The sequence below is a fragment of the Larus michahellis genome, chromosome 1, assembly GCF_964199755.1.
Source record: "Larus michahellis chromosome 1, bLarMic1.1, whole genome shotgun sequence".
Classification (NCBI taxonomy): domain Eukaryota; kingdom Metazoa; phylum Chordata; class Aves; order Charadriiformes; family Laridae; genus Larus; species Larus michahellis.
The window spans coordinates 169777806-169804967 of record NC_133896.1 but is presented as its reverse complement, the minus strand read 5'-3'; the positions used below and the strand labels follow the sequence as shown (position 1 = coordinate 169804967).

Below are 27162 nucleotides of genomic sequence, written 5' to 3'. Positions count from 1 at the left end.
CCGCCCCGCGGCGGCATCCCGCGGCCAGGCAGCCCCGCGGCGGCGGCCGCCCGGGGTACCGCGGCTTCCCCTTCCTTATTTCTGGGAGCGGGCCGGGCCGGGATGAGGGGCGCATCCTCAGAGTCGCTTAGTTGTCGCTGCTGCATCCCCCCTCCGCGCCCCGCCGCTGGGGTGGGCAGAGGGGGAAGGGTAAAAAAACCGACCCCGACACACACCCCGCGTTCCCCGGTTGTCGGGGCACCCGCCGCTTCCTTTCACCGCGACCACCCGCTTCCCCGCGGTCTCTGCGGATGCAGCGGAGCCTCCCGCACAGTGAGCAGCGGCGTCCGCCGGGCCACGGGCTCCCGCCACCCGCTCCGCGCCGCTCCGCGCCGCCTCGGCCATGGCTAGCCAGCGCTGCAAGGGGAGGACGGGGGCGGCTGCGCTACCGCGGGCCGCCGGGCGCCGGCACCACGGCCCGAGGGTGTGGAGGAAAGCGGAGGCGGCGGCGGAGCGCGGAGAAAGTTGGCCGGCGCCGGCGAAAGTGTGAGTACAGCCGCGGGGTGCGTGGGGTGGGGGGTGTGGCGGGGGCGGGAGCGCGGCATTCGTATCGGCATGTGTGTGCCTGCGCGGGTGCGGAGGCGGTGTGTGACCGTGCGTGCGGAGTGCGCGGCACCGAGCGGGGGACGGCCGGCTGCCCGCCCGCCGCGCCATCAGCCGGGGACACCCGGCCCGGACCGCAGCCCTCCCTCCGCCGCCCCCTCCTCCCTCCCACCTCCCTTCCTCCCGCACCCCCCGCCCAACTCAACCCCCCCCGCCCCCAGCCACCGCCCCGCCCTCGCTCCCCTCCCACCACCTACCCCCCCAGTTTCCCGCTGCGCTCAGCGGCGGCGGGGAGAGCGCGGCGCTCCGCCAGCCGCCCCCCGCCGCCCCCACCCCCCCCCTCCGCCCCCACCCCCCCCTCCGCCGTGCCGGGCTGCGCGCCCCCGCGGCCGCCCGGGGCCGCGCGTGTGTGAGTGTGTGCGTGTGTGTGGTGTGTGTGTGGTGTGTGCGTGTGTGGTGTGCGTGTGCGCCCCTGTGCGAGCGCTGGTGTCTCGGCGCCTCCTGCGTGCGGGGGGTGTTTGTGTGCGTTCCGCACCGAGCCTCCCCGACCGCTGCGATACTCGCCGCCTCCGCCGCCGCCGCCCCGGCGGCTCTGCGCGGCGCCCGCGCAGCGGGTAGGCATCTTCATGGGTTGCCACCATGCTTGGGCCCTGGAGATTTCGGGCGAAGTAAGTACCGGGGTTGACTTTTCTCGCGCTCTCTTTCTCTCTTTTCGTCCTCCCTTCCTTTCGCTCCCCCCCCCGCCCCTACACCGCCGGGTCTTTCCTTGCTGTTGCTTTCCACCCCCGACCCCTCCCCCGTCGTGTCGTCGTCGTCGTCGTCCCCCCCCCCCCCACACACCCCCGGAAAGCCATTTCTCCCAACTGTGGGTGCCGCTCAGTTGGGTGGCAGTGTCCGGCTGGGGCTGCTGGCTTTGCCTGCTGCTGTCGGCGGTACTGAAAGCTGCTTAGAGCCGGATATGCAGTGCGGTAATCTAAGGGTTGAAGCCTTCGGGTAAAAAAAAAAACCCTAAACCCAACACACACACACACAAGAGAAATCCCGATGCAACCCCCTTTCTTCTTCTCCCCTCCCCCCACGCCCCCGCGTCGTCCCCCCCCTCCCTTTCTTCCCCCCCCCCCCCCAATCTGAACCTCTGTAGGGAGCTGGCGAACAGCAGCACGCAGTCATCACAGAGGGGTTTCCAGGGCGGGATTGCAACCTTGCATATAGCCAGCTACAACTTTATTTTCTTTACCTCCCATCCCCCCCACCACCTTTTTTCAGGGAAAGGGAGAAAAGAGGAGGGAGGGAATATTGTATTTGCCTCCTTTACTAGCCATAATTGAATTAAAGTTGTAAAATGCCTGGGAGTTTAACACTGACCGGGCAGGTTTTCAATGCCTTTTTTTTTTTTTTTTCCTCCGAAGAACTGTCGGTTAATGGATGAATGGATCTGATCGAGCTGAGAAAGAATATGCTAGATACATGCCTTTGAGTAAGATTTCTGCTGCCTTTATGCAGTGAAGCCTTTTGCTTTGAGTAATTCTGATCCAATTGACGTCTGGTCAGAATTAGAGAGATTCGCCGAGACTTCCGATTTCTTGCTGCATGACTGCCTTTGCTGCAAGTGCTAGATTTGCAGCGTTGAACCAGATGCCACAGGAGATGTCTTGCAGTACTGAGACTTGCCGGTTTTTAGGATGCGTTCCTTCAAACCAGAGTTGTGGCATGAGGATTGGAGTTCTGAGGTGGACGATAGAAAATGCAAGCCTGCTCCAAGATCCCAGCATTTAAGCCTGGATGATTTATTAGTCTTCCCCTACCAACACACACAATGCATTTATTTTCCCTATTCATATTGCTTTTAGACTAGCAGAAGTAGAAGAAAGCCAGAAGGAGTCAGAAAGACTGCAAGAAGGAATGAAAATGGGATTTGTTTCCAGCTAGGTGAAATTTGGGCATTAAATTACTGACATAGGTCAATGGTAGGGTTTCCCTTCCACCCCCCTTAGCTTTCAATCAGCCTGGGTGTCTTTTCCCCTTAAAGGATGAAGAGTACTGACAGCCATCGCTGCTTATAATCAGTAACTCTGATGCTTGGAGTGTTGTCGATGAGATATTTACGTGAGACCTATTTAGATCTCTCCTCTTCAACCAGGCTAGTTTTGCAGAATGTTGGGAATAAGCAGTATGTCAGATATGGCTGAGACTCCGAAGATGATCCGCATGTTTTACAATTTTCACAAATTTTGGGTGAGTGGTTAAAACATTTCCTTTAAGAGCGTGTGTGTGTGTGTGTGTGTGCGCGCGTGTGTGTGTAGAAACTGAAGACCTCTGCTCGATAGCTCTGTTACATTGTATATAACTGGGGGGGGGGGAGATCATAAAATCAATTAAAATTATGTACTTGTGTAAAGATACAAAATTTCTGTCACTGAAGAGAGCTGTTAAGTGCACTGAAGTAGGAGGTTAATGTATTTAATCTCATTACTGAAGAATTCCTCCACAAAAGTCATTTGGGGGTGCATGTGTGTGCTTGCATGTCTGTGTGGGTGTATGTGTGCTTTGTAAATGTATAGATAGAAAAAAAAATCATAAAAGAGTTTTAAGAAATGTGTGATGTGGAGAATGTGTCAGTATTCTGTCTGTGGAATTAAGCTGCCGTTTTCAGCAGTGAGCTTTTTTCTTTGGATTCCTACCACGGTATTTCCACCACCGGTTAAAAATCAAGGTAGAAGGAGGGGAAGACCTTGGTGCGCTGTTCACTGGGGAGGTTCTGAAGGGAACGGGGATCGGGATAACAGGGGAGGTAGGAAACCTCGTAAAATGGTGCTTCTTTTCTCTTAAATTAGAACTGTGAAACTGAACTGACAGCCATTTTATGTATATTTATGGGGCTGGTCGTGAAAAAGAAATCCAAGGAAGCATTGAAATGCACCCCACATGAACAGAAGTGGAACAATTCCTACTGTGACCTCACCTTCTTAAACACCGCAGGCATTTGACTTGCTAGGAGTTGCCCATCAACCTTTTAATCAATGTATGTCATCCAGTTTTCAGAAGTGTGGGAATTAGAAGTGACAGAAGGGTGGTTTTTTGTTTGATTAACAATCCATTCTCTACCCCACTGAAGACATATATAAACTTTGTGTCCATTTTAAATTTTATGGGGCTATGCTATTATGCCACTTTCTTTTTTCTCCTTATCCTTACAGGAAATAAAATGTACGCTTGCTGCTCTACAGTAACTTTGGAACAGGACCTCAACAAAAAAATGCATATCTGGATGCTGCAGACGATCGTGTTTGCTTTAACATCGCTAGTCCTTTCGTGGGCAGAAAGCATCGAGTATTATGGGGAAATCTGTGATAATGCGTGTCCTTGTGAGGAGAAGGACAGCATCTTAACAGTGAGCTGTGAAAACAGAGGGATCATCAGTCTTTTTGAGATCAGTCCACCAAGGTTCCCTGTCTACCACCTCTTGTTGTCTGGGAACCTTTTGAACAGGCTGTACCCAAACCAGTTTGTCAATTACACGGGGGCTTCAATTTTGCATCTGGGGAGCAATGACATACAAGACATCGAAACCGGGGCCTTTCATGGTCTGAGAGGTTTAAGGAGGCTGCACCTGAACAATAACAAGCTGGAACTTTTACGGGATGACACTTTCCTTGGGCTAGAGAGTTTGGAATACCTACAGGTCGATTATAATTATATTAGCATCATTGAACCCAATGCCTTCAGCAAACTGCATTTGCTGCAGGTGCTGATTCTCAATGATAACCTCCTCTCCAGTTTGCCCAATAACCTTTTCCGTTTTGTGCCCTTAACTCACCTGGACCTGAGGGGTAACCGGCTGAAGCTGTTGCCCTATGCGGGCCTTTTGCAGCACATGGATAAAGTGGTGGAGCTGCAGCTGGAGGAAAACCCCTGGAATTGCTCTTGTGAATTGATTGCTCTAAAGGATTGGCTGGACAGTATCTCCTACTCCGCTTTGGTGGGAGATGTGGTTTGTGAGACCCCTTTCCGCTTACATGGTCGAGACTTGGATGAAGTCTCCAAGCAGGAGCTTTGCCCCAGGAGGCTCATCTCGGATTATGAAATGAGACCGCAGACACCATTGAGCACCACCGGGTATTTCCACACTACCCCGGCCTCGGTCAACTCTGTGGCCACTTCTTCTTCAGCTGTTTACAAGTCCCCCTTGAAGCCCCCCAAAGGGACCCGCCAGCCCAACAAGACAAGGGTGCGCCCCACCTCCCGCCTGCCCTCAAAAGACCTGGGATACAGCAACTATGGCCCCAGCATTGCCTACCAGACCAAATCCCCGGTGCCTTTGGAGTGCCCCACTGCCTGCACTTGCAACTTGCAGATTTCTGACTTGGGCCTCAATGTAAATTGCCAGGAGAGGAAGATTGAGAGCATTTCTGAACTGCAGCCCAAACCCTATAATCCTAAGAAGATGTACCTGACGGAAAACTACATTGCTCTGGTACGCAGGGCAGATTTTGTGGATGCCACTGGGCTGGATTTGCTGCATCTAGGCAATAATCGGATCTCGGTCATTCAGGACCGGGCTTTTGGGGATTTAACTAATTTGCGAAGGCTGTACCTGAATGGGAACCGGATCGAGCGGCTGAGCCCAGAGCTGTTCTATGGGCTGCAAAGCCTGCAGTACCTCTTCCTGCAGTACAACGTCATCCGGGAGATAGAGGCGGGCACCTTTGAACCTGTCCCCAACCTTCAGCTCTTGTTTTTGAACAACAATCTGCTGAGATCTTTGCCGGGGAACATTTTTTCTGGTCTGTCTCTCTACAGGCTGAGCCTGCGGAGCAACCATTTCTCCTACTTGCCAGTGAGTGGGGTGCTGGACCAGCTGAAATCCCTGCTGCAGATTGACCTGCACGAGAACCCCTGGGACTGCACTTGCGACGTGGTGGGCATGAAGCTGTGGCTGGAGCAGCTCAACACAGGTGTCCTGGTGGACCAGGTTATCTGCGAATCCCCTAAGAAGTTTGCCCAGAGCGACATGCGAGCTGTCCGGGCAGAGCTGCTGTGTCCCGACTACTCGGACATCGTCGTCTCTACGCCCACGCCGTCCCCGGGCCAGCTGCCGGCCAGGACCACCCCCTCCTCCTCCACCGTGCACCTCAACGGCACGGCGGCGGCGGGCGGCTCATCGCCCGCGGGCGGCGCCGGCGGCGGCAGCTCCTCGGTGCCGCTCTCGGTGCTGATCCTCAGCCTGCTGCTGGTCTTCATCATGTCCGTCTTCGTGGCGGCGGGGCTCTTCGTCCTGGTGATGAAGCGGCGCAAGAAGGGCCAGGGTGACCACGCCAGCGCCAACAACTCCGACGTGAGCTCCTTCAACATGCAGTACAGCGTCTACAGCGGCGGCCACCACCACCACCACCACCACCACCCCCACCTTCAGCAGCACCCGCCCCACCGCGGCGGCGGCGGGGGAGGCGGCGGCGGGGGGGGCGCGGCGCTGCCCAAAGTGAAGACCCCCGCCGGACACGTCTACGAGTACATCCCGCACCCCCTGGGCCACATGTGCAAAAACCCCATCTACCGCTCCCGGGAGGGCAACGCGGGCGAGGATTACAAGGACCTCCACGAGCTCAAGGTCACCTACAGCAGCCACCCCCTGCAACCCGGGGGGGGGGCGCCGCCGCCCCCGCCGCCTCCGCCGCCGCCGGCCCCCGGCGGGGAGGATGCGCCCGTGCGCAGCCCCGCGTACAGCGTGAGCACCATCGAGCCGCGGGAGGAGCTGCTCTCCCCGGTGCAAGACGCCGATCGCTTTTACAGGGGCATTTTGGAGCCCGACAAACACTCCTCCTCCTCCACGCTGGGCACACCCGGCTCCACCCTCCCCGACTACCCCAAGCTCCCCGCCGCCTACACCTACTCCCCCAACTATGACCTTAGGCGTGCCCACCAGTACTTGCACCCGGGGCCGGGGGACGGCAGGCTCCGGGAGACGGTGCTCTACAGCCCCCCGAGTACTGTCTATGTAGAGCCCAACAGGAACGAGTACCTGGAGCTAAAAGCAAAACTAAACGCAGAGCCGGACTACCTCGAAGTGCTGGAAAAACAGACCACATTCAGCCAGTTCTGAGAAAAAGCCCCCCTCCCCTCCCCCTGCCCCCCCGCCAGCCACAGCAGCTCCTTCTCTAGAGTATTTGTATTTAACAACCACACGTAAAACAAAGAAACGTAAATGCTGACCTCCCCCTCCCCACCTCGGCCCCCTCCTTTTTTCCCCGTTAATTCGTTTTGTTGTAGGGTGAAGTGCCTTGGCACAGGATTTTTCAGCTTCGGGGAATGATTCAGAAAGGGTGTGCTGTTTATTATTTTATTTTATTTTATTTTATTTTATTTTATTTTATTTTATTTTATTTTATTTTATTTTATTTTATTTTATTTTATTTTCAGGGTTTTTTTTTCTCTTTTTTCTTTTTTTTCCCCTTTTTACTGTGTTTGCAAGTAGGAAACCACCTATTGTGTAAATTGGGCACAACACTGGCATTCCGTGTGTGTCCATGTGTGCTTGGGGAAGGTGTCAGGAGGGTTTTGTCAGGTGATATTCAGGTTACAAGTCCAAAAGTCACAGTCACTTTCTATTTTCCTTTTTTTTTTTTTACAGGCATTGTTTAATTTTGTTTTCTTTCTGGTTGAAGAGTACAGCGCACATTTTCCCCTTTTAGCCATGGGTGAGTCTAAATGGCTTTTATGGAGAGATTAGCACACCCCGACTTTAATACAAGGTTTCCTTTTTTTAAGGATGTGTTTGTATGCTTTCTGGACTTTTGAATTAAAAAATATATTATGATCTTTAAAAGGATCACTGTAGATGTGGACAAATCATTAAAGAGTGCAGAGATATATGATCCATAACTGGTTAGTGAAAATAACTTATTGATGAAATATAAAAAATATTTTATTGTAGCACCTATTTTTATATGCACATTAGCATTTCTCTTTCCTTCACTATTTTAGAGCCTAATTCTGCAAATTCTTACTCACTTGAGTATCTCTACTTGTGAAAGAAGTCCCAGCTTAGGCCTTCGTCCTGCAGGCACTTAAGCACATGGACAACTTTACCAATGCGTCTAGTCCGATAGACTCACTCATTGAGCAAAGTTAGTCAAATGCCCAAAATATTAGGATAGAGGATGCAGAACTATTCTTACAGGTAAAACTACTGGGAGGTTTAGGTGTTTGTTCTTTTTTTCAGGACGGGGTCCAAAGGCTGTGGATTGCTTTAAAGTGTTGCACTACATTGAGAGCTTTTTTTTCCCAAAGCTGATGTAGTATCAGAAGGACCTTTTAAATCATTACAGATAATGCGAATTATGACCAAGTCTTAACAGACAATCTAAGACATAAAATCTGATCACAATAGAAAAAAAAAATCATGTTTCTCTATTTAAAAATGTACCTTTTAGCAACGTCCTGCTCAGGCATCTGGTTGGGCAAACTAGTGAGGGACATGAAGAAAACATTCATTTTACAAGGAAAAAGAAAGTGTTTCATTTTTGATTTGTCAGTTGGTTGTTTTTTTCCCTTTTTTCCCCTTTTTTATTAGTTAAACAAAATATAATGATTTTACAACTGTTGTAGCCATTTTCTGGTTGTTTAGTCAAGTACAATTGCACTTGTACAGATCCATGTGTTTACTGGCATCCTGAAAGACCAAATGATGGACTGTACACATCTATATACAATGTCTTTACCCCTTTGGGCAGCAGGCAATGGCAAGGATATTCATAAAAACAGCATCACTGTAAGATGGGACAACTTATGTCTCATATGTATCCCAGCACATGTGATTTTTTTAATAATTTCTGAATAAACACTTGATAAATATTTCAAATGTAAGATCATGAAGTAACGAGTATCTGAAGTTTAAAATTTCTTGCCAAAATCATCTGTTTGTATGATGGATTCTCTTGACTAGCAATTCTGGCTCATCAGAAAGATATAACATTTTTAGGCAAAATGTAATGTGTTCTCTATTTTCAAAACATGACATACGGTAATTACCAGCATACTTATAACATGGGTCAGAGAGCAACACAGGGATATGTGTTTCACCAACATATAGATAAGGGATAGTTTTATATTTACATTTTGTTTTGTTACTGAAGTGCTTTTTAATATATGGAACAGGGTGATATTTCACATGTGGTTTTGTCTTTCTTCATTAGGTTATCATGTTTGGTGTTGTTTGCAGAGTTGCTCACTAGTACATCTTTTATTGCAAAAGGACTCTGTTCTGTTCTGCTTTTCCTATCCATGTACAATCTGTCACTTTCTACAAAAACAAAGCTATATAACTGGTCTCTTGAAATTCAAGATAAATGTTTTGTTGGCATGTGTTCTTCCCTCAATGCCACCCACACTGAGCAAAAGCAAAGGAAAAAAAAAAAAAGCATGACTGTATTTAGCTTGGACAGTTTAGTAAGTGGAGTGTTATTTCAGTTTGAAATGCAGATATGAGGAGTGTTCTTTTGTCACAAGGGACACAGCACATGGCTGTTCTGTACACCACTCTCAATTTCCTGCAGTAGTGAGAGGTGTGAGTGTTGCTGCCTGAGGGGCAGTTTTGGAGCCCTAATTTTGAATTGCTGCCTTGTATAACTATTGCTGAAACCAGTGGCCTGGTTCTCCTTCCATTTAAACTCAGTCGAGGCACGTTGTTGTTAAATGGGTATAAGTAAGAAAATTTTCAGCCTCACTGGCTTTGTCATTCACGAAGAGAAAGGCTAACTCAGTAAGGACTGAATGAGAAGGTCCTGCAAAACTATGTGTTTGTTCATGTGTGTATTTATATATTTCCTGTGTGATTCTAAACTCATAAACAGGAATTTGCACAGGTGTCAAAACAAATGTAGGATTACGTCCTTAATGTGAAAGGTACATTTTACATGGCATTCTGCCACAAAGAGGCAGCATCCACAAATGAGTAAATGAGCAGGAATTGCTTGGATTTGTAAGAAATAGCTAATAGAAACGCCTCAGCAGTCTGTTTATGCTTACATTCTGATGTTGCCATTTCTGAAGTAGCGCTGCTACTTCCATGTTTTCTACATGCACTTAATAACTGGTAATGAAGAGTTTTTCTAATGGTCTACACTAAAATCAAAATAATTAATTTAAATCTCTTCAACTTCTCATCTTCAGTAGAAAGAATAGATTATCAGTTCCATTGTTGGAGAAAAAAATTAAATGGCATCAATTACCTTCAGATAGTGCATTCTTGAAGATAAATCCTTAAAAAAGGATACAGAGTGCAAAATAATATTCTTTATTCCGTAATTATCCTGAAACACACCTGAAAGGATTATTTGTGAATGAGGACTTGAATGGAAGCAGGATTTCCCACTTAGTGGCTACAATGATATATCATCTGTGGAAATTATATTAAGTAGATGGGAATATGACTTGACAAAGGGAGATGTGCCTCTGATTTGAAAACAGGATAATTTGATTAAAGAAAAAATGTTTGTATAAGAATATGACCTTTTGTTTTGTTAGCAAGATCAGTGAAACCTTCTACAGGATGATCTGATGAGTTAGTGCTGACCAAAGGGGTAAAAGTGTAAGAAGAAAAAAAAAAATCCCTATTTTGAGAACTCTGAATATTATTTTAGCTTGTTTTTATCAGACTTGTTGGTTATCAGACTGGTTTAGGTTGGTTGTTAGAGTGATTTTTTTCCCCTCTGTTTTGGTTTGGTTTTTTTTTTAGTCTTTTGACAGCTAATATTGAGCTTATTGAATCACTCATATGGCCTCACATTTTATTTCAAAAGTGCATGAAATTCTGTGATAAAGAGCAAAAAAGGTGGAAATGAATCCTAATTTCTTAATCTAACTACTAGAATCAAAACATGGATTGTGATAATATAGAGCATTTATTCTTACGAAGTAAAAGAAATATTCTTTGTACTTTCTTTTGTTTTTTTCATATTCTGATCTAAGTATTAATGGTGAGTTTAGGGGTGAGATATCTTTTTCACTCTTCTCTTCTCTTCTCTTCTCTTCTCTTCTCTTCTCTTCTCTTCTCTTCTCTTCTCTTCTCTTCTCTTCTCTTCTCCTGTTTTTTTTTTTGTTTTTTTTTTTTTTTTTGTTTTTTTTTTTTAATAACGCTTATAGCTAATTCTTAGGAGTATTCCTTTTAGGAAAACATATTAGAAGTAGTGGCACCTGTTCTCATATCACATAATAATTTAATTCATAAAGTAATATAACAAAATTAATGGTAAAATATCATTAAAAAATGAGCCTCTGACCCATGGAAACCACAATTTAGAAAATATGTCTGGAAAGGCAGGAATAGCTAATCATGGTTGTAGGTAAAATATGAAGATAACATCCTGGTTCTGTAGGTTGTTTAGACTTCTGTTTAGTTGGAGCTAAAATGTCTGACCAGCGTGTTGTGTGTTTCTTACAGAAACTTCAGAGTCTGCTTAATGCATATGGTTCTTTCTCAGGGGGCACAGTCCATTAAGGCACTACATCCTGAAGGACAGGGTAAACAAGAGATCCTTCATTTTTAGAGGGCAGGTTCTTTATATTGCTCAGTGTCTCCAGGGAACCTGAATAGCTTTTCATTTGGTTAAAGACTGGCATACTGAAATGCAGCATCTCCAAACCAGCCTCTAGAGAAGGGGGGCAAAATCTTTGGTTGTCGTATGCAGAACTGAGAATGCTATTGGCGCTACTGGCATTAAACAAGAAAAATGGGAAGAGAAGAGAGAGTGAATGGCAGACACAATTCCATACCTGTCAGCCTTCAAATGGTCTTCACATTTCTATTGATTATTTGATTGTAGGGAACTTTTACCTCCTTTCTGCAGCATCCATTTGCTCTGGAAAATGTAGAACCTCAAGCTAAGGAGTGACAAGAGGATGGAGGAGTAGACAAGTGAGGCGGTTCTGTGAGAGGAGTGGGCAGGATAGCAGCACTCTGAACGGGGCAGCTGTACTACTTGTTCATCTACATCATTTCCCATCCTTTCTAAGAAGCTTTGCAATGTGCTCTGATGAAATGAGAGAATATAGATCTCCTTGCAGTCCAGCAATACTGTCTTACAGCTTTGTGTTTATCCATCTATGTATAAATACTATTCTAATATAAATATCAAAAGTCTTTACAATTTATATTGCTTTTTTTCTTTTCATTATTCAGCTACATTTCCGAGTACCTAGCAATATGATAACACTCCAGAAATGCTAAGCACAGCTATGCTTTAGAATAATTGTTTATTCTTAAAACACTGAACAGAACAGTTAAGAAACAGAAAGAGGCACATTTAGGTCCTAGGAACCAGAGGCATTTAATTAATTGAATATACAAAGAAATAAAGTGTAATGAAGTTTGTAATTAAATGGTTCTCAAATTAACTATTTAACTTACAGCTAATGGGCCACATTTTGCTTCTAGTTGTCTAAGTACGAAACTGGATTCCATTGACTTAAAGAAGTTACAAAACATTTACCTTGCTTTTATGAGTTTGGCTTTTTGTCATTGAAATAAGCCATTCTCTTAGCATTTCTGTTTTGTAAAGTGAAAAATTTGAATACAGTAATGATAAACTTTTGTAGTTCTGCTATGTACCTCCAAAATTAATTACATCTGTTTTCAATCTGCTGACAAATGAACTGAATATTAATGTAGTACGGAACTGTAAAATTTATCTCAGAACCATATTGTCCTGATTATGCAGGAAGTTCAGTTTACATCCACATATACAGATGTAGATCTTGAGAATGATGGACCATATGAATTGACAACATATCTTTATTTAATTCTATGTGTTTGGTCCTAAAACCTTGAATTAGATGAAATAACTATTGATAAAAATTGTTCCCTTTGTGGCGTTCTCGCCATAGAACATTCATCCACTTTTACTGCACTTTTGCAGCCTTATATTTACAGTATTTTTAAATTTTGCAGAAAACTATAGACCATGTCAATCGTAAATGATTTTTTTTTCCCCTTTTTGGACACATAATTACTATTGTATATCATGACATGGTTCTGGATGACCTTCCAAAAATATGTCTAGAGTCGGGTAAGATAAAAAGTTGAAATAACAATTGTTTAGTTCAATATTTCATGTAATAAAGCATTTTATTCTCATGATTTCAACAGTATATCTGATTTTGTGAACATTAGATTATCAACACCTTCTGGTAATTTTGTGCCAATACTGTGGCAAAAAAATTATATTCTTATTTGGGAAAGGGGACAATGTGCGAAATTGCTGTTGTCAGAGACATCATATCAACTTTATTCATAAATACTTTTAAATAAAAGTATTGAGTTAGATTCTTAAAATAAAACTTGAAAGGTGACAATCTAGTACAGTTTTCTCATTTCTGAAAACAGATTTTAATTACCAAGTAGATTATTATTTTAACCATCTGTATTTTTAAAAAAGAAATATATATATATGTGTGTATATGTATGGAAGTGTGTGTATACATATATAAGTATGCATATATATACGTGTATATGTATTCATGCACTTATATTTATCTACATCTCTTTAATTAACATTGTCTTTACTGTGATGTAAGAATATTTCCTTGTGTGTTTCGAAAGGTTTTAGGCCTGGAATGAAGCAAATTTTTTCATATAGCACATGAAGCATATAAATGCTATATCTGCAGTCACCGAAAAGTCACTCCAGTCCTACAAGACTGCAGTTGTCCAGTGTAGTAATATAAGTGTTGATTTGGGGTTGCTAAGAAGAAAAGTTCAGGCCCAAATCCAGTTTGCAACTGGCTGAATATAGACTGAGGGGCATTAATATTCCTTAAAACTCTATCTTTTACATTTCAAATGGTATCACATAACAGGAGTGGCCTGAATTTAACTTTGCTGTAACTTCATTACAATAGCAATTAGTTTATCCAGTCAAATGGGTAAATGAACAGATACCAAATGTATTTATGAAAATGAAAACAATTCTTACAAAGCTCTCACTATTAGATATGTGAATTTAGTTTTAAAATAATAAATTCATAACTGTATTTAATTATACAGTAATTATTACATGATAAAGATTTGTTCTCTTTCTAAATGCTGAACTTAGGCGAACTATTCAGTTTTTTAGTCACAATTACAATAAGTCTGGTAGTCCCAATGGCGGTTGCTTTCTGCTAAAATTTAAGCAGAGTTGTTCACAGTATTCATACACTTCAGCTAAGATACAGTTTTATCATTTTAAATTTTATTTTAAAATTTAGAAAATTAAACATTTTAAATAGATTTTCAGGTAGGCAGTTTATTAAGTTGAATCAATTATGTCATTACTTTATCTAAAATTCGTTGGTCATCCAATTTTAAATAGTTTTTACATAGTTTTTTTAAGTCTTTAATAGAACTATTTTTAAGTGATATGATGATGTGGTTACAAGAATTTATGCATAGTTACATACAGCAATGCACATTCTGTTAGATTTTATCTGATAATTTATAGCAAACCCAAATGTATAGGTTACAGTATGTTTCACGTTAAGATCAAAATTGAAGAATATGTACATTTTCCTGTTTTCAGAATTATAAGAAATGCCTATGTTAAGATCAAAGAACTTGAACCATATACTTTCAAAGAATGAATATTCTGCTGAATCATTTATTCTCAAGTATAAATATCTTCCTTTAGTGATGATGAAAAGTGCATCAAAGGAAAAATTGGCTAATCAGTATATTTGATGTTTTTGAAGTGAATGAAAATTCTCCCATTGATTTTATTTTTTGAAAGTATGAAATGTCTTTATAGTTTGTTTTATGTTTTTGTCTCTTCCTGTTAGAGACTGTTTATTAGCTTACCCTGTATAGGGAAAATACCTGCTGCAAAAGTGTTTCAAATCTCAATTGGTTATAACATCTCTACCAGTTATAACTTTGGCTGTTTCTAAAGGTTGTTTTCTTTCTTCAGTGATAAAATTATGCTTAGTCTTTTAAGGGTGGAAATTTTTAGTTTATTTCCATCCAAAGATAGCATGCAATGTAGTCAATACTGGTTAAGGAAATGATTTAAAAATACTATATATTGATGAGTTCATGAAGGCTATAACATTAATGTTTAAAAACATTCTGACTCTTTAAAGCGGAGTTAGCAGTTACACATTTTCTATTTCAATTTTCTGTTTACTTGTCTTATTCTTTTTTCCTGAACATTACTGAATCAAACTGCTTGCCTTTGTTTTGAAGCCTGCTTTTTATTTAAGTACGGAGCCCAATTGTCTGTAGAGGGATCTCAGCTATTGTTCTTAAACGTGTATATTTTCTGTTAAAGAAAAATATTGTACTCGTTTAGATAGCTGTTGATTTTCTAAGCAGAATCACATGGTCAACATTTCTCCCCTCCTTCTCTCTCCATTCTTCCACTGTGAGGCAGTGAAAAGGCATAATAAGTGTGTGCTTTTGGAGCTCTGATAGCTGGAGTAAGACATTAAGCAGTGGTCCTCATCAATGGCAAAGGAAATTATGTTTTTCGTATGGATTTATTTATTTTTTTTAATTTTATCTATAGGATCATTACTATAAATCTGTAACATGAATACATACATGCATAAATATATAAATATGCATGTATTTATGTCTGGGGCACCAGACAGTGCAGAATGAGGCTTTTTTTTTTTATTGTAGTTGACTTTTTTAAATGCACCTTGTCTCAAAAAGAGGAACTGTCTTATAAGTAGGCAATGCTTATATAATGAAGCTTTTCAGCAGAGTAATTTAAGTGGTAAAATGAACTCCTTATTGACAACTTCTGATCGGGTCTGAAATGCTTCTTTTTACCTTTTTGGCATGGCAGGTAATAGCTACCAACAAGTAAGTGGCAAAGTACCATAAAATCATGTTGTACAGTATAATCTATTAGGTTTATTGTGCAATATATTACTTAATAAGTTTTAAATGTTAGAAGACGACTAATGCTTATTATACTAACTTGTACATCAACTCTTCCTTAACAATTTTTTTTTCCTAAAGAATAAGAAGTTGCTACTTTTTTGAGAGAAGTTGTTTCTATAAATATGAAAAGTAGTTAAAATAATGATTCTAAATTCACCAATTTTTAGAAATATCATTGAATGTATTTATAATGGTTAATAATTTTTCATCCATAAGTAATTTTATACAATGACTGTGTTCTATAGTTTTCAGTATATTTTATATACTGAATGTTATCTGCAATTAAATATTTCTTAAGAATTCTTGAATTACTAAGAAGTTTTTGTTAGATTGGTAGGATCAGAGGTTTAATTATGGAGGGAAAAAAAGCATCCTCTCATCGTTTTGTCTCCATAAATCAGATTTATTTTTTAAATGTTAAAATATGTATTAATTTTACCTTATTTGCTTCTTGAATGTTTGAGAATTATTTACTGTTCTATGTAATCATCTATGGTGAAGTATCAAAATTTCCCAGCTTTTGCTTTATCAGTACTATGTAATTTCAATTTACAGTTACATAGTGAAACAATATTTCTTTTATGTTTGTCTTATACTTAGTTACCCTTATCTCCTGCTCTGTGTGTTGATGTAAGGCCTCAAAAATGTTCATTTAATCATTAAAGCTCGATGTTACTTCACAACCCTAACGGAAAGACAATTTAACGCAGCAATGGCGACAAAAGTTCAAAGGTAGATTTTTATTCTCTAACTACTTCCACACATGAATAATTTGACTGATGTGAGTAGTCTCATCAGATTCAGTCAGAATTTCTTGTGTAATATACTTTTATGTTTGGAGAAAAGGAATTCAAATATATGTTTGATACATACAGGCTTAAGTCAGTCCTTAGTCTCAGTGCTGGTTTGCTTGATGGCGGAGCAAGAGTTTCTGAACATATTTAAATAGGAACTTTCTGGTTTTATTCATGTAGACAATATGCAACTAGGTGTGTGTATTACAGAGCATTTTCATATACTCAGAAAGGCCTGAGAACCTTGAAATCTAATACTAGTTCAATTTCTGAAATGCTTACTTTTTGTTTTCCTGTATTTTGTTTTTAATTGACTGTTACTGACTTGAAAAGGTAATTCGTAATAATGTTTAAGCCTAATGACAGAAAGGTAATATTCATATTAATGAATATTTTTATTTATTCAGAGATTTGAACTGTAAAGCCGTATATAGAAGATAAGTAGTTATAGGTTCTGAGTTTCTTCGTTTTGTCTTATCTTCTAAAAAAGTTATGTTTGTTTGTTTGTTTTTTTTTATTCGAACAGGAATTACAGGATTTGAATGAAATATAAAGGTGTTAAATAGCTGTCATCCAAAGGCTTCAATAAGAATTGTTGTTATTATTATTGTTGTTGTCATTGAACTCTGAAAAATCAGGTCATGTTTATTTTTGGGACTCACTGGGTTTTTAGGAGGTGAATGAACAATGGCTAAGAGACCTTGTACCTCTCCATATGACAACTAGCTAAATGACCACAGTGATTAAATAGGAGCCCTTTTTAGTGGATTTGTGTTTTGGGAATATTGTCAATTTATATTTATCTCTGCACTTTAAATATCTGAAAGATAATTGTTGTCAAAATTATTTCTTGATACTGAGAAGAAAGTAGCTATTTGCAGGGCAGAGACTCTGAAAGCAAGGATTGTTGTTACCAGAAGTGAAAATGATGATTTTATTTTCATTGTCGAATTGTAGAGATGCAAAAGTAAAAACATACAGAACATAGTGTACTGAATACCTAAAACATTACAAAATCTTTAACTTGTAAGCATCCTTTTTAGATATTTACAAACGTTTAACCCTCAATATGACATTCTTACATATAAAGGAGGTTTTAGCTATAGTTAGGGCAACACAGTCAGAAGAGAGGCAGGTATTTTGGTCTATCTTATTTTATATAATGTTAGAAAAATCCTTTTGGTTGGCTTAATTTATTTTTTTTCTGTTACACAGGAATCAAAATTCTTCATGTCAAAGTTGGAAATTATGGTGTCACAAAATGTCTCAGTGCCTGGACAAATAATTATTCAGCAGCAGCATTAAAATTGCTACAGCAAACTGAAATTTGAAATTAAGATATGATGTTCTGTGACCATGGGAGATGTTTGTGCGAGTGCTTTGTTGACAACTAATTGATAATTATGGCTTGTATTCTTCTAACACCTTTCTTCCCAAAGGATCCTAAAGTGCCTTACAAAATTAGGGCCTGTTCCTGCCCTGATTGAAGTCAATGGGAGCACTGCCAATGGGAACAGCACTGGGCACTTAAGAAGCTAATAAAAGCTGCATTCAAACATCACTTCTGCCACTGAAATGTGTAACTGTTCAACTTACACAGCAATACTCCCCAGTGGTTTGAGACAGGAAGTGAATATTATCATATACAGATTGCAAATTTTAAAAAGAAAATATATTTTTAAAGGGATACATTGTCCAAATAGTAGTGTTAATAGCCCAGCTTTTGGTTAAGATTTCTGTTTGAGACTTCATCCAGGCTCATTTTTGTATTTTTTTCAAAAGATTTGACCATTACTTCCAGTAGTTCTAATGACTGATAGCACTTTCATTAAACATATGGTGTATACACATGTTTTGGAGCTCTGATTTGCATTTTTTGTGCAATAATATAATTTCAGAAAAAATACAACATGGAAATACAAGAAATTTTCTATATTTATTCTATTGTTTTGCTGATTATTTTTTAATTTCTGCCTGAGGAAAGCTTGATATTACAATCAGTATTTGGCATATATTTCCATACTCTTTCATTTTACATATTTAGCTGATTGCTGTGATACGTCAAGGACACGATTTGATATTTGTATACCTGAGATGCCAGTTGGAAGCAAGCCTTTTACCATGTATTCTGATATTTTTGTTTATTTTTAATATAGGGCTTTTTGTATAAAATTTGTCAACTACAAGAACACTAAGTGGCATGAATTGATGCAAAAAAAAAAAAAAAGGGAACTATCATATATTGTAATACTACGAAAAGGCCTGAATTGTTTTTTATTCAGCATTTTTTCTCAACCATTCATATTGATGAATGAGGAAATAATTAAATTATTTAACATTTTAAAAATTATTAAAATTTAACAAATGAAACAGGAAAACCTTCAAGACACCATAGAAAGTTCCTTAGCTGTTGGACTGTTTTATTTGACTCTAGTTAGATGCTTTAAGAGGGGACTGAAAAATAAACGGTTCCAATAGTAGACTAACCATCACAACAACATATGTAGTGGAATACGCAGCAACTGAAGTGTTTGAATCAGATGGTGTATACATGCTGTATATTCAAAAAGAAGTTTGAGATTACAGGGCTGGATAAATTCAACACTAGTCTTACTGAATCCTTCCAGTCTTATTGAATAAACGTTTATTAAATCCTCTGGCAAAATCACAGAAGTTGCAGCTTTGCATTTTTGATATGTCCAAGCTGAAAATACTCTGTATAGTTAATTGAAAAACGAAAAACTGATGTAATCCCAATTTTTAAAGATTGTTCTCTTTTTCATGCTGTACCTCGATAAAATATTTACTGTGTAATTGAATTCCCTTTGCCATCCCAGAACAAAAGGTTAAGAAGGTAGTTCATAAAAGGGGTTGTCAGAGAAATCACAGCATATTGTATGCATATGTTGTATAGATGTGGCTTTCAAGTAGTTTCGAATGTGTTAGAGGAAGGCACTCTGTTAGAACTTAATTTATCAGTAAATCTAAATGTCTCCATCTACTAGAAACACAGTATTTCACAGCTTTTTATAACAATAAAAACCAGGAAATATACAAATTACTAAGTCTATTCTGGATGGACAAATGCCATGTTTTCTTACCTATGTTTCTGGCTAGAAAACTCACATGTTCTCCAATAATAATTTGACATAAGTAAAAATAATTTGATGTAACTGTTCCAGAAAGCTACAGGCAGATATGGAAAACAGTCACTGAAAGTAACAGCCAATTCTTTTAATTTTCTTTCATAAGTTTTTTTCAATAAAAGTATTATATTTTTTATACTTTTAATTAAGCCATTACTATGTCATAAACACATTTTATAGGTTATAATATAATAAAAGACATATTAAGGTTGATATTGCACTGCCTCTTTTACACACACATAAAAAAGCAAGAAAGAAGTAAATATGCATGTGCTGTTGACAGGCCGGGAGGAATTTAGCACTTCAGTCAAAAATAGGATTAGATTTTATCGTTAGGATAGGATTAATGTGTGATCTCATGGTCACTTAATAGGTTTCCTATTAGATCTTCCCTAAGGCCAGTTTTTGCAGTCCTTAATCAGGCAAAACGCCCAAAGAAATCAGTGCACTTTTGCTTAGCAAAGAAATTTTCAATCTCTTCTTTAGACTTCAAATTATTTAATCCATACACAATTATATAGTAATAAAGGGCTAAATGACAGTTACTCAAAAAAATTAAGGTGAAGTCTTATGCCTTGAAGGATCTGGGCCTAAATGACTAATGCAATACTAAGATCATATATCCATCTTGTATCAGAAATAAATTAGCTATTGTCAAATTCTGCATTCTTTGCTAATTTCCATCTAGCTCAGCAAAGCATTGTAGGATCCAAACTTTAAAATCTTTTGTTTTGTATTGCTTCACCAATAAATATTTTGTAAGACTTTACTGGGTACTACAATACTTTTTTTCTTTTCATTAATTTTCATTAAACATGTTTTTATTGGCATATCTGTAACAATTATAGGTAATATGAACTTTGTATTAGAAAGTGAGGTGAAAATAGCATTTTTTTTTAACATGCTCAATATAAAAAAAACGCACCTTTTTCCTGACAAAGTACTATTTTTCAAATGTATTTTAGAATTTCTTAAATAAAAATATTCCTGACAAACAAAACATGACTTTGCCTAAAATAAAAACAATACCAAACATTCACCATCTAGTTTTATATTGAACTAAAACCTTTTTCAAAAGTGAATACTGCTTAATATTTGTATACATTTCACCAATCTTGCCCCCCAAAACACCCAACAAAACCTGTCAGTAAATGTGGTTGATTTAAACTGCTGGAAACAGTTGCTTTCAGCTATCTTACAGAATATATCACTTTATACTCTTAAGTTTAATATACCATAGTAATTAAGAGTATAAAATACACATTTTCATACACAGTCATCTCATAATTGCAAACTGTAACAACAGATTGTTACCAATGCATTATGTTGTTTAGGTTTCAAAATATTTTAATTAATTAATATTTAAATAATCCTTTAAGATTTATTTTAATATATCTTTAAAAAGCCATACTCAAAAAAACTGAGGTCAAGCAATGTTTTTTCCACAGAATGGTTTTAAATGTGTTATTGTCAAATAGAGTTATAAGTGCAGTTCTATAATAAAATTAACACTTTTAATAGTTAATATATTGCTGATATTTAGACTTGCAGGCTCTGAACCGTATGAGTAATTTTACTTTCATACATTAAATAATATCACCAAGAGCTACTTATGGGAGTAAAATTCTTCATATGTCTAAGCATTTGCAGGACTGAGCCTTCAGATTCTGATTGTTTGATCAAATGGAAAAAAGCTACTGAAGATTCAGTGGAGCTTTTGACCTCATAAAATTGGTTCATATATTTTTGTCTGACAGTTTGTACATGGTCCTTCAATGAACAGTAAAGAAAGCAAATATCAAATAATATTAATACCTCAGAAATGCAGTGAGATACTTAACAGAATAATCCAAAGACTGTCTTTAGTTTTATAATATTTATATTTGTGGTGTTAAACATTAAGCATCAAGAACAATAGAGAACATCATATATACATAACTTTAGAAATGCATATATTTCTTTGTATAATTTTCATACTCATTTATACAGCATCATACATGTACATGATATCTATGTATGCTCATATATGTAAATAAAAGTCTCATGTACTTTATAGAACATTAGAGCTAAATTATGCAGAAAAGTGCCACCATAATGTATCTGACAATTTCATTGAATTCTGTTGCAATATTAGTTTATTAAATGGTGTCAGATAATTTTCATTGTTACTAGTATATTTCTGGGGAAAAAAGAAAGCTGGAATATGTAATGAAGACTCTTTTCATTCTGACAGAGAAGTACTATTCCTGTGGTGCTTAGGCATTTCACAAGAGAAGAGTTTTTTGCAATATGATGCCTCCTGAGGTGCAGCGAGGTATGAAGTGATATGAGAGGTAGACGGAACTGAAGAATGTCATAAGTGGAAACACTGCATCATAGGAAACATTCACAAGGGGAAGACAGCTGTTGTTATGAACTATTAAAGCCAGCAGCAGGGTGTTCTTTTCTTTCAAGGTTTTAGAAGCCTGAGATGGCATTTCCTTCTGTCTTCTTCCCTTTGCTGTCTGTCCTCCTCCCTCTCAAAGGAGTTCTGTGATGTCAGGCAGCTTTCATCGTGGCATGCACTGTATCATGAGAGTTCTGCCTTTCATTGCCCTCTCTTTTGCCCTGCAGTTAAGGATTATCCGGGACTGGGCATCAGAGTGCCAAAGAAAAATTCTCATGCTTAAAAAATCACTGCGGGTATGACTAAATAGAAATGACAAGCAGACAAGCTGAAAACCTACTGAAATGGCTGAAAATATATATTGTTTGGAGGGAGATGCATTTATAATTGTATGCTTATGTCTATGGAAGCAACGTAAGAGATATCCTCAGCTTAGTACAATTATAAGATTATTAAATTTAGACACAGTGGCCTCTGATCTTCAAGGACAGAGTGGGGGGTGGGGATGAGAAAGGGTAAAAGCAAAGTAGCAATAACATTGACTGTTATTATTAGACCAAATATGAGTCCTAAGTTACATACACATAACTCCCTTAACTTTAGTAGGCTTGTTTTGCTGAAATCAAACTATATGTGTGATTAGCTGGCAGTATGCTTTAATTTTTGTATACATATACATATACAAAAAATACATGCATAGATTTCCACGCTGTGTTTTTTTACAGGATTGCAACAAAATAGCGGCCTAAAACTTTCGTGCTAAAAAAACTTGATAGCTGTAACATCCAGGTTGTATAATCTACAGATGATTCATATAGTGCTTTCCTGTGAAGATTAGTATACAAATTGTGGCCTTGAGTTCTCCACATGCCTTATACTGATGAACTCCGTTGACGTTTCTGTCTGGCAGTTACTCTCGGTTTAGATCAGACTAAGTGAAAGGATGTGTAAAGGATGTGTCCAGAGTACATTAATCTGCTGCTTGAGGTGAAGCACTTCACAATAACGAAGAATACCTCTAAATTAGATTTATATTCTAGATCTGTGAAACCTAATTTAGGCTATTGTCACTTACTTAGCATACAACATGGTTCAAAAGTAACTGACATAAAGGTCACATACAGCAGACATAAAAATTCATAGCATTGTGTTACATTGTGACAGGCTCTTTTTCAGAGCAGTTACGTATAATTGAGAATGACAAATAAAATGCAAAAACCCCAAACCGACAGCCATATAATAATAATGCCAGTGGGACTAATATTTTCTCAGGGATTTACCTGATTGAAGCATTTGACAATATTTAAACAGCAGAGATGTTTTTTCACCGTACTGCTTTCATTTCTGCAAATTCTTCAGAAAACAGTATCTGAATTAATCTAGACATCATGTAGAGGGAATACAAGTATTCTTAGTTGTATTTTTTTTTTTTCAAATACTGTTTCAATACCAAATTTGAAGATGCAGAGCTATATTACCCTGAAAAAATAATGTCAAGGGGGTTTTGAGTTTTTCATTACACTAGGGCCAGAAGTGTCTTTTATGAAGAACATTTTTTCTATTTATTTATTTTTTTTTAATTTAAATGCATTTTATTAAGATATCGTAATACCAAATGTTAAAATAATACTGTGATTACCTGCATTTAAAGACACAATATAAGATCTTCAGCAAAGCAATAATCTGATAATTGCTAATTAAGGATCTTTATTTTGTAGAAGAATGCTCTAAGATAACTGTTTCAATAGCTTTGTTCTCTTGACATTATTACACAGTGTTTCTATTGCTTTCACACATTTGTTAGTATCTGCCAAGCAGAATCAAATTTAGCCTGAAGCCTGGAGGAAGATAGAAGGAAAATATGTTATGTATGTGGATGATAATCTGGAGGAAAAAGAAAATGTGTTGAGGATTTTATGCTCTTATTTTTGGTTGCACAACCTATGTGCCAAATTTTGCATATACCCATTATGGAAAATTGCAGATGTCAAAGTTTACATCAACAGAAAAAAGTTGTATATGAAAAATTACACCCAGATTTTTGTATCCACATTTTAATATTGCACATACAGCAGGTTATGTAGGAAAATTGACCCGACTAACAGGAAAAGTTCAGAGCAGTTGGAAAATCTGGTATTAAAATTCTGATCATTACCAGGAAGTGCTAACAGTGTGCTGAAAAATACTTATCCACATATTTTCTGACATTAATAGAACATCATCTTCACTACACCTTGCTGTGATACTTTTGGTTAGTATAAAGCTTTCCATCTCTAAGAATTCTATATATATTACAAATTATTTCTAATTGTATCACCCCTCCAAACTCTTAATTATCACTAAATTGGAAATGTTTTATTTTTCAGTTATCATTTTATTTACTTTATTTATAGGCATATACTTAAGTAGTTCTAATTAAGCTCAATACAGTTGGTTGACATGATATCATATGTACTTGTTGAATTTTCTTTTTTTCTGTGTTAGTCAGGCCAGCTGCGTTGCATGGACATACAAATGGTCTATTGTTTTGAATAGGGTTCTTAAAATGTACCGAGTGTACCAAGCAAAGATGTACTTTCTCTCTTAGATGTGTCCTAACACATTCTTACTCAGTCTCTTTACAAGTCAACCATTGCAAAATGAAAAGAAAATCTGATCTTATTAAAATTATCAGACCTATGTTGAGTCAGGTTTTCCCAACCTGTTCTAAGTAGTGGTACTATGGGCAATATATAGCTAGAAATGACACTGGTCTGAAGCAAAAGTGGAGTGTGGATTCTTATTATATTCTATAAGACTTAGATACTGTAAGTTGTATGCATTTTTGTGATTACAGATTATATTTTGTGATAATATTTCATTGTAAGTGAGAAATGCACTTCATATTAATTTCAGGGTAAATTCTTTATTTTGATCATTGTGATGTGACCAGAATCACAGATCCAAAAAATACTTTATTTGAAGCCTTTGCAAGGTTATTCACTACTCAATGTGGATATTATCTAACCTTAATGCATGAGTTCACTTCTTATTTTAAATCTATATTAGTTCAGTACGTAAAGTCATATTAAGAAGAATAGGCTGTGCTCAGTAGATCCATTCTGCAAACAAAATTATTTCCTTAATGAAACCTAAATCTTTAACCTTAAACTAAAGGCATGAAGACGTCTTAAATTTCTTTTAGAAGAATGGTGAAGTTCCTCTTTTTAATTGTTATTTCTTTTGTTCAAAGCACAGAACAACACATAAATGCTGAATATTAATAAAGACAACATTCTTGGAGACTTTAGGGGTGTAACAACTTTGAATCACTCTAAGTGATACACACCAAAATTTTAAGGTGTTTTTTTATTCAGTAACAAAGCTGCTTCAGTCAAAAGATGGGAAAAGATTTTCTTTTTCAATTTTTAAATTTTCAGCCAAGGAAACACTTGTGGAAGTCACAATCTGTCTTTCACATAGTGGCCAGTATATCGGGAATTATTTTTGCTAAGAATCAAGTATATTAAAATCTGGGCAACAGACTTATTCTTGTCCTGCAGTCTGTACATTAAAAGTGTTCTCAACAAAATAGTATCCAAAGGAATCATCAGCACTGACATATACGCAGTAAAATGCCTTCCCTGATGTGTGAGATGTATTAAACTTGTGAAGACTGGTGCTCCCGTGCATCTGTTGAAGTAACTAGCTGTCAGTCACTATGGAGATTGGAGAAGAAAAAGCCCCCTGTTGATACAACTCCTCCTGTCTTTCTCCCACACATGAACACACATACATGCATATACCCATATTCCCACAAACAAAAAATCCCACAAACCAACTTTTTAAAAAATCTTTATAACTCTGGGCACTGACATGTGGAAGGATTGCTAAAACTCTGAAATTATTAGAGGAAAAACCTATTCTGAATATTTTTAACTATATTAGAATTTCATCTTTCATGAGTGGTGGCATAAATTGGATATTTAAAATATATGGAACTATTTTAAAATGTGTATAATAATCAGAAAAATTTTAAATGAACTTTTGATAATTCTGTTATTATACTTTTTATGCCACTGTGCTTCAGTGCCTAACAGGCATTTAAGCTACCTCATACAAAATGATATCTTAAAGTATTCATGGTCTTGCTTGAGACAATTCTGTGGTCAGTAAAGGATCATAGTGAGACATTCTAACTTTAATACAATGTGAATATTTTGCGATAGGTTCTTAGATCAAATTTCAGAATGCTGATATTTAACATGTACCCCTATGTAACCTGCTGAGCCATTTACACTTCTATTGATGGTTTTATCTAAAACCAAAACCCTTTAATCAGTGGCATCAATTTACTTTCCAGAGCACTTAATTACCTAATGTTCAAAACACACATAAATTGAATAGTAATTTAGGAATTTCATTATCTTAAAAGTATTGATAAATTGAATTAAAAAAAAAGAAAAGACTGGCTGGCCTGGATTTACAATAAAAAAGGTAAATATAGCAAACTCAGAGAAATGTAAGTAGCAAGGCAATATGTCAGGGAATATTGCAAAGTTAAACTTACTGTGGGAGTAGAAGAATCTCTTAAGTTACAGTAGCAATTTTTAGTGGAAAAGTTTGTGATGAAAAGAGGAAACAGGATCTTACCATTAAGAAAAATATTCTGATTAAAACCATTCTGAAATACTAAAATGATCTGTAGTAGTAGGTAGGGTGCATTTGCATTAGTCTGTGTGTGGCCCATTGAGCGAGAGCCTTTGATCTAACAACCTGATGTGAATATTGCATATATTCTAGTAATTTTGTGCTTAATAGAAGAAGTGTGATGATCAGAATCAGAGAAACCTCATTATTTTCTAAACAGGGTAGGTGATACATTGGAAATATTATTCTAGAGAAGAAGAATACGGAATTACTTTGCAGTGAGCAGTGACTGGGAAAGATGAATTTAGTTACACCTTATTGACCTCTAATTCGTATGATTTTATGTTCCTTTTCAGTGTAATGGAAAATTGCCTACTGAAAACTGTGGGGTTCAGTATTTTAGACTCAGTTGGATAACTTGTATATAATATTCCCTAGTATTACAGCATTGCACTTTAGACCAAATTCTGTTTTCTTCATTTATCTCAGAATCCTCCCATCCATATAATTCTTAGACACTATTTCCATCTCAAAACTAGTAAAAAGTTGATTTTTTCTTTTATTTTTTTTGTCATTTGTTTTGTTTTGTTTTGTTTTTTAATTCTTTTACTCACACAAGGTTTAGTCTCACCAACTAATTTCAAGCAACTTGCATAAATGTCTAAATTCTAAGGCTTGTTCTTCATGTCATCTGGCAGATAGACAGTG

General features: G+C 38.3%; 1 protein-coding gene across 6 annotated transcripts; it reads left to right on the top strand.

The window, feature by feature from the left end:
* The first annotated feature begins 3 nt into the window (after positions 1–3).
* Positions 4–25666, top strand: SLITRK5 (SLIT and NTRK like family member 5). Of its 6 annotated transcripts, none has more exons than XM_074563192.1 (3): positions 4–525; positions 2723–2817; positions 3780–25666. In XM_074563192.1, the coding sequence occupies exon 3, from the start codon at positions 3788–3790 to the stop codon at positions 6680–6682; it is 2895 nt and encodes a 964-aa protein (XP_074419293.1). In that variant the 5' UTR covers positions 4–525; positions 2723–2817; positions 3780–3787; the 3' UTR covers positions 6683–25666. The 6 variants fall into 6 exon arrangements, 5 of the variants coding, with proteins under 5 accessions (XP_074419293.1, XP_074419275.1, XP_074419300.1 ...); XM_074563174.1 differs by having other exon boundaries at positions 2612–2817; XM_074563199.1 differs by lacking the exon at positions 4–525 and adding an exon at positions 932–1250.
* The last annotated feature ends 1496 nt before the right edge of the window (positions 25667–27162 follow it).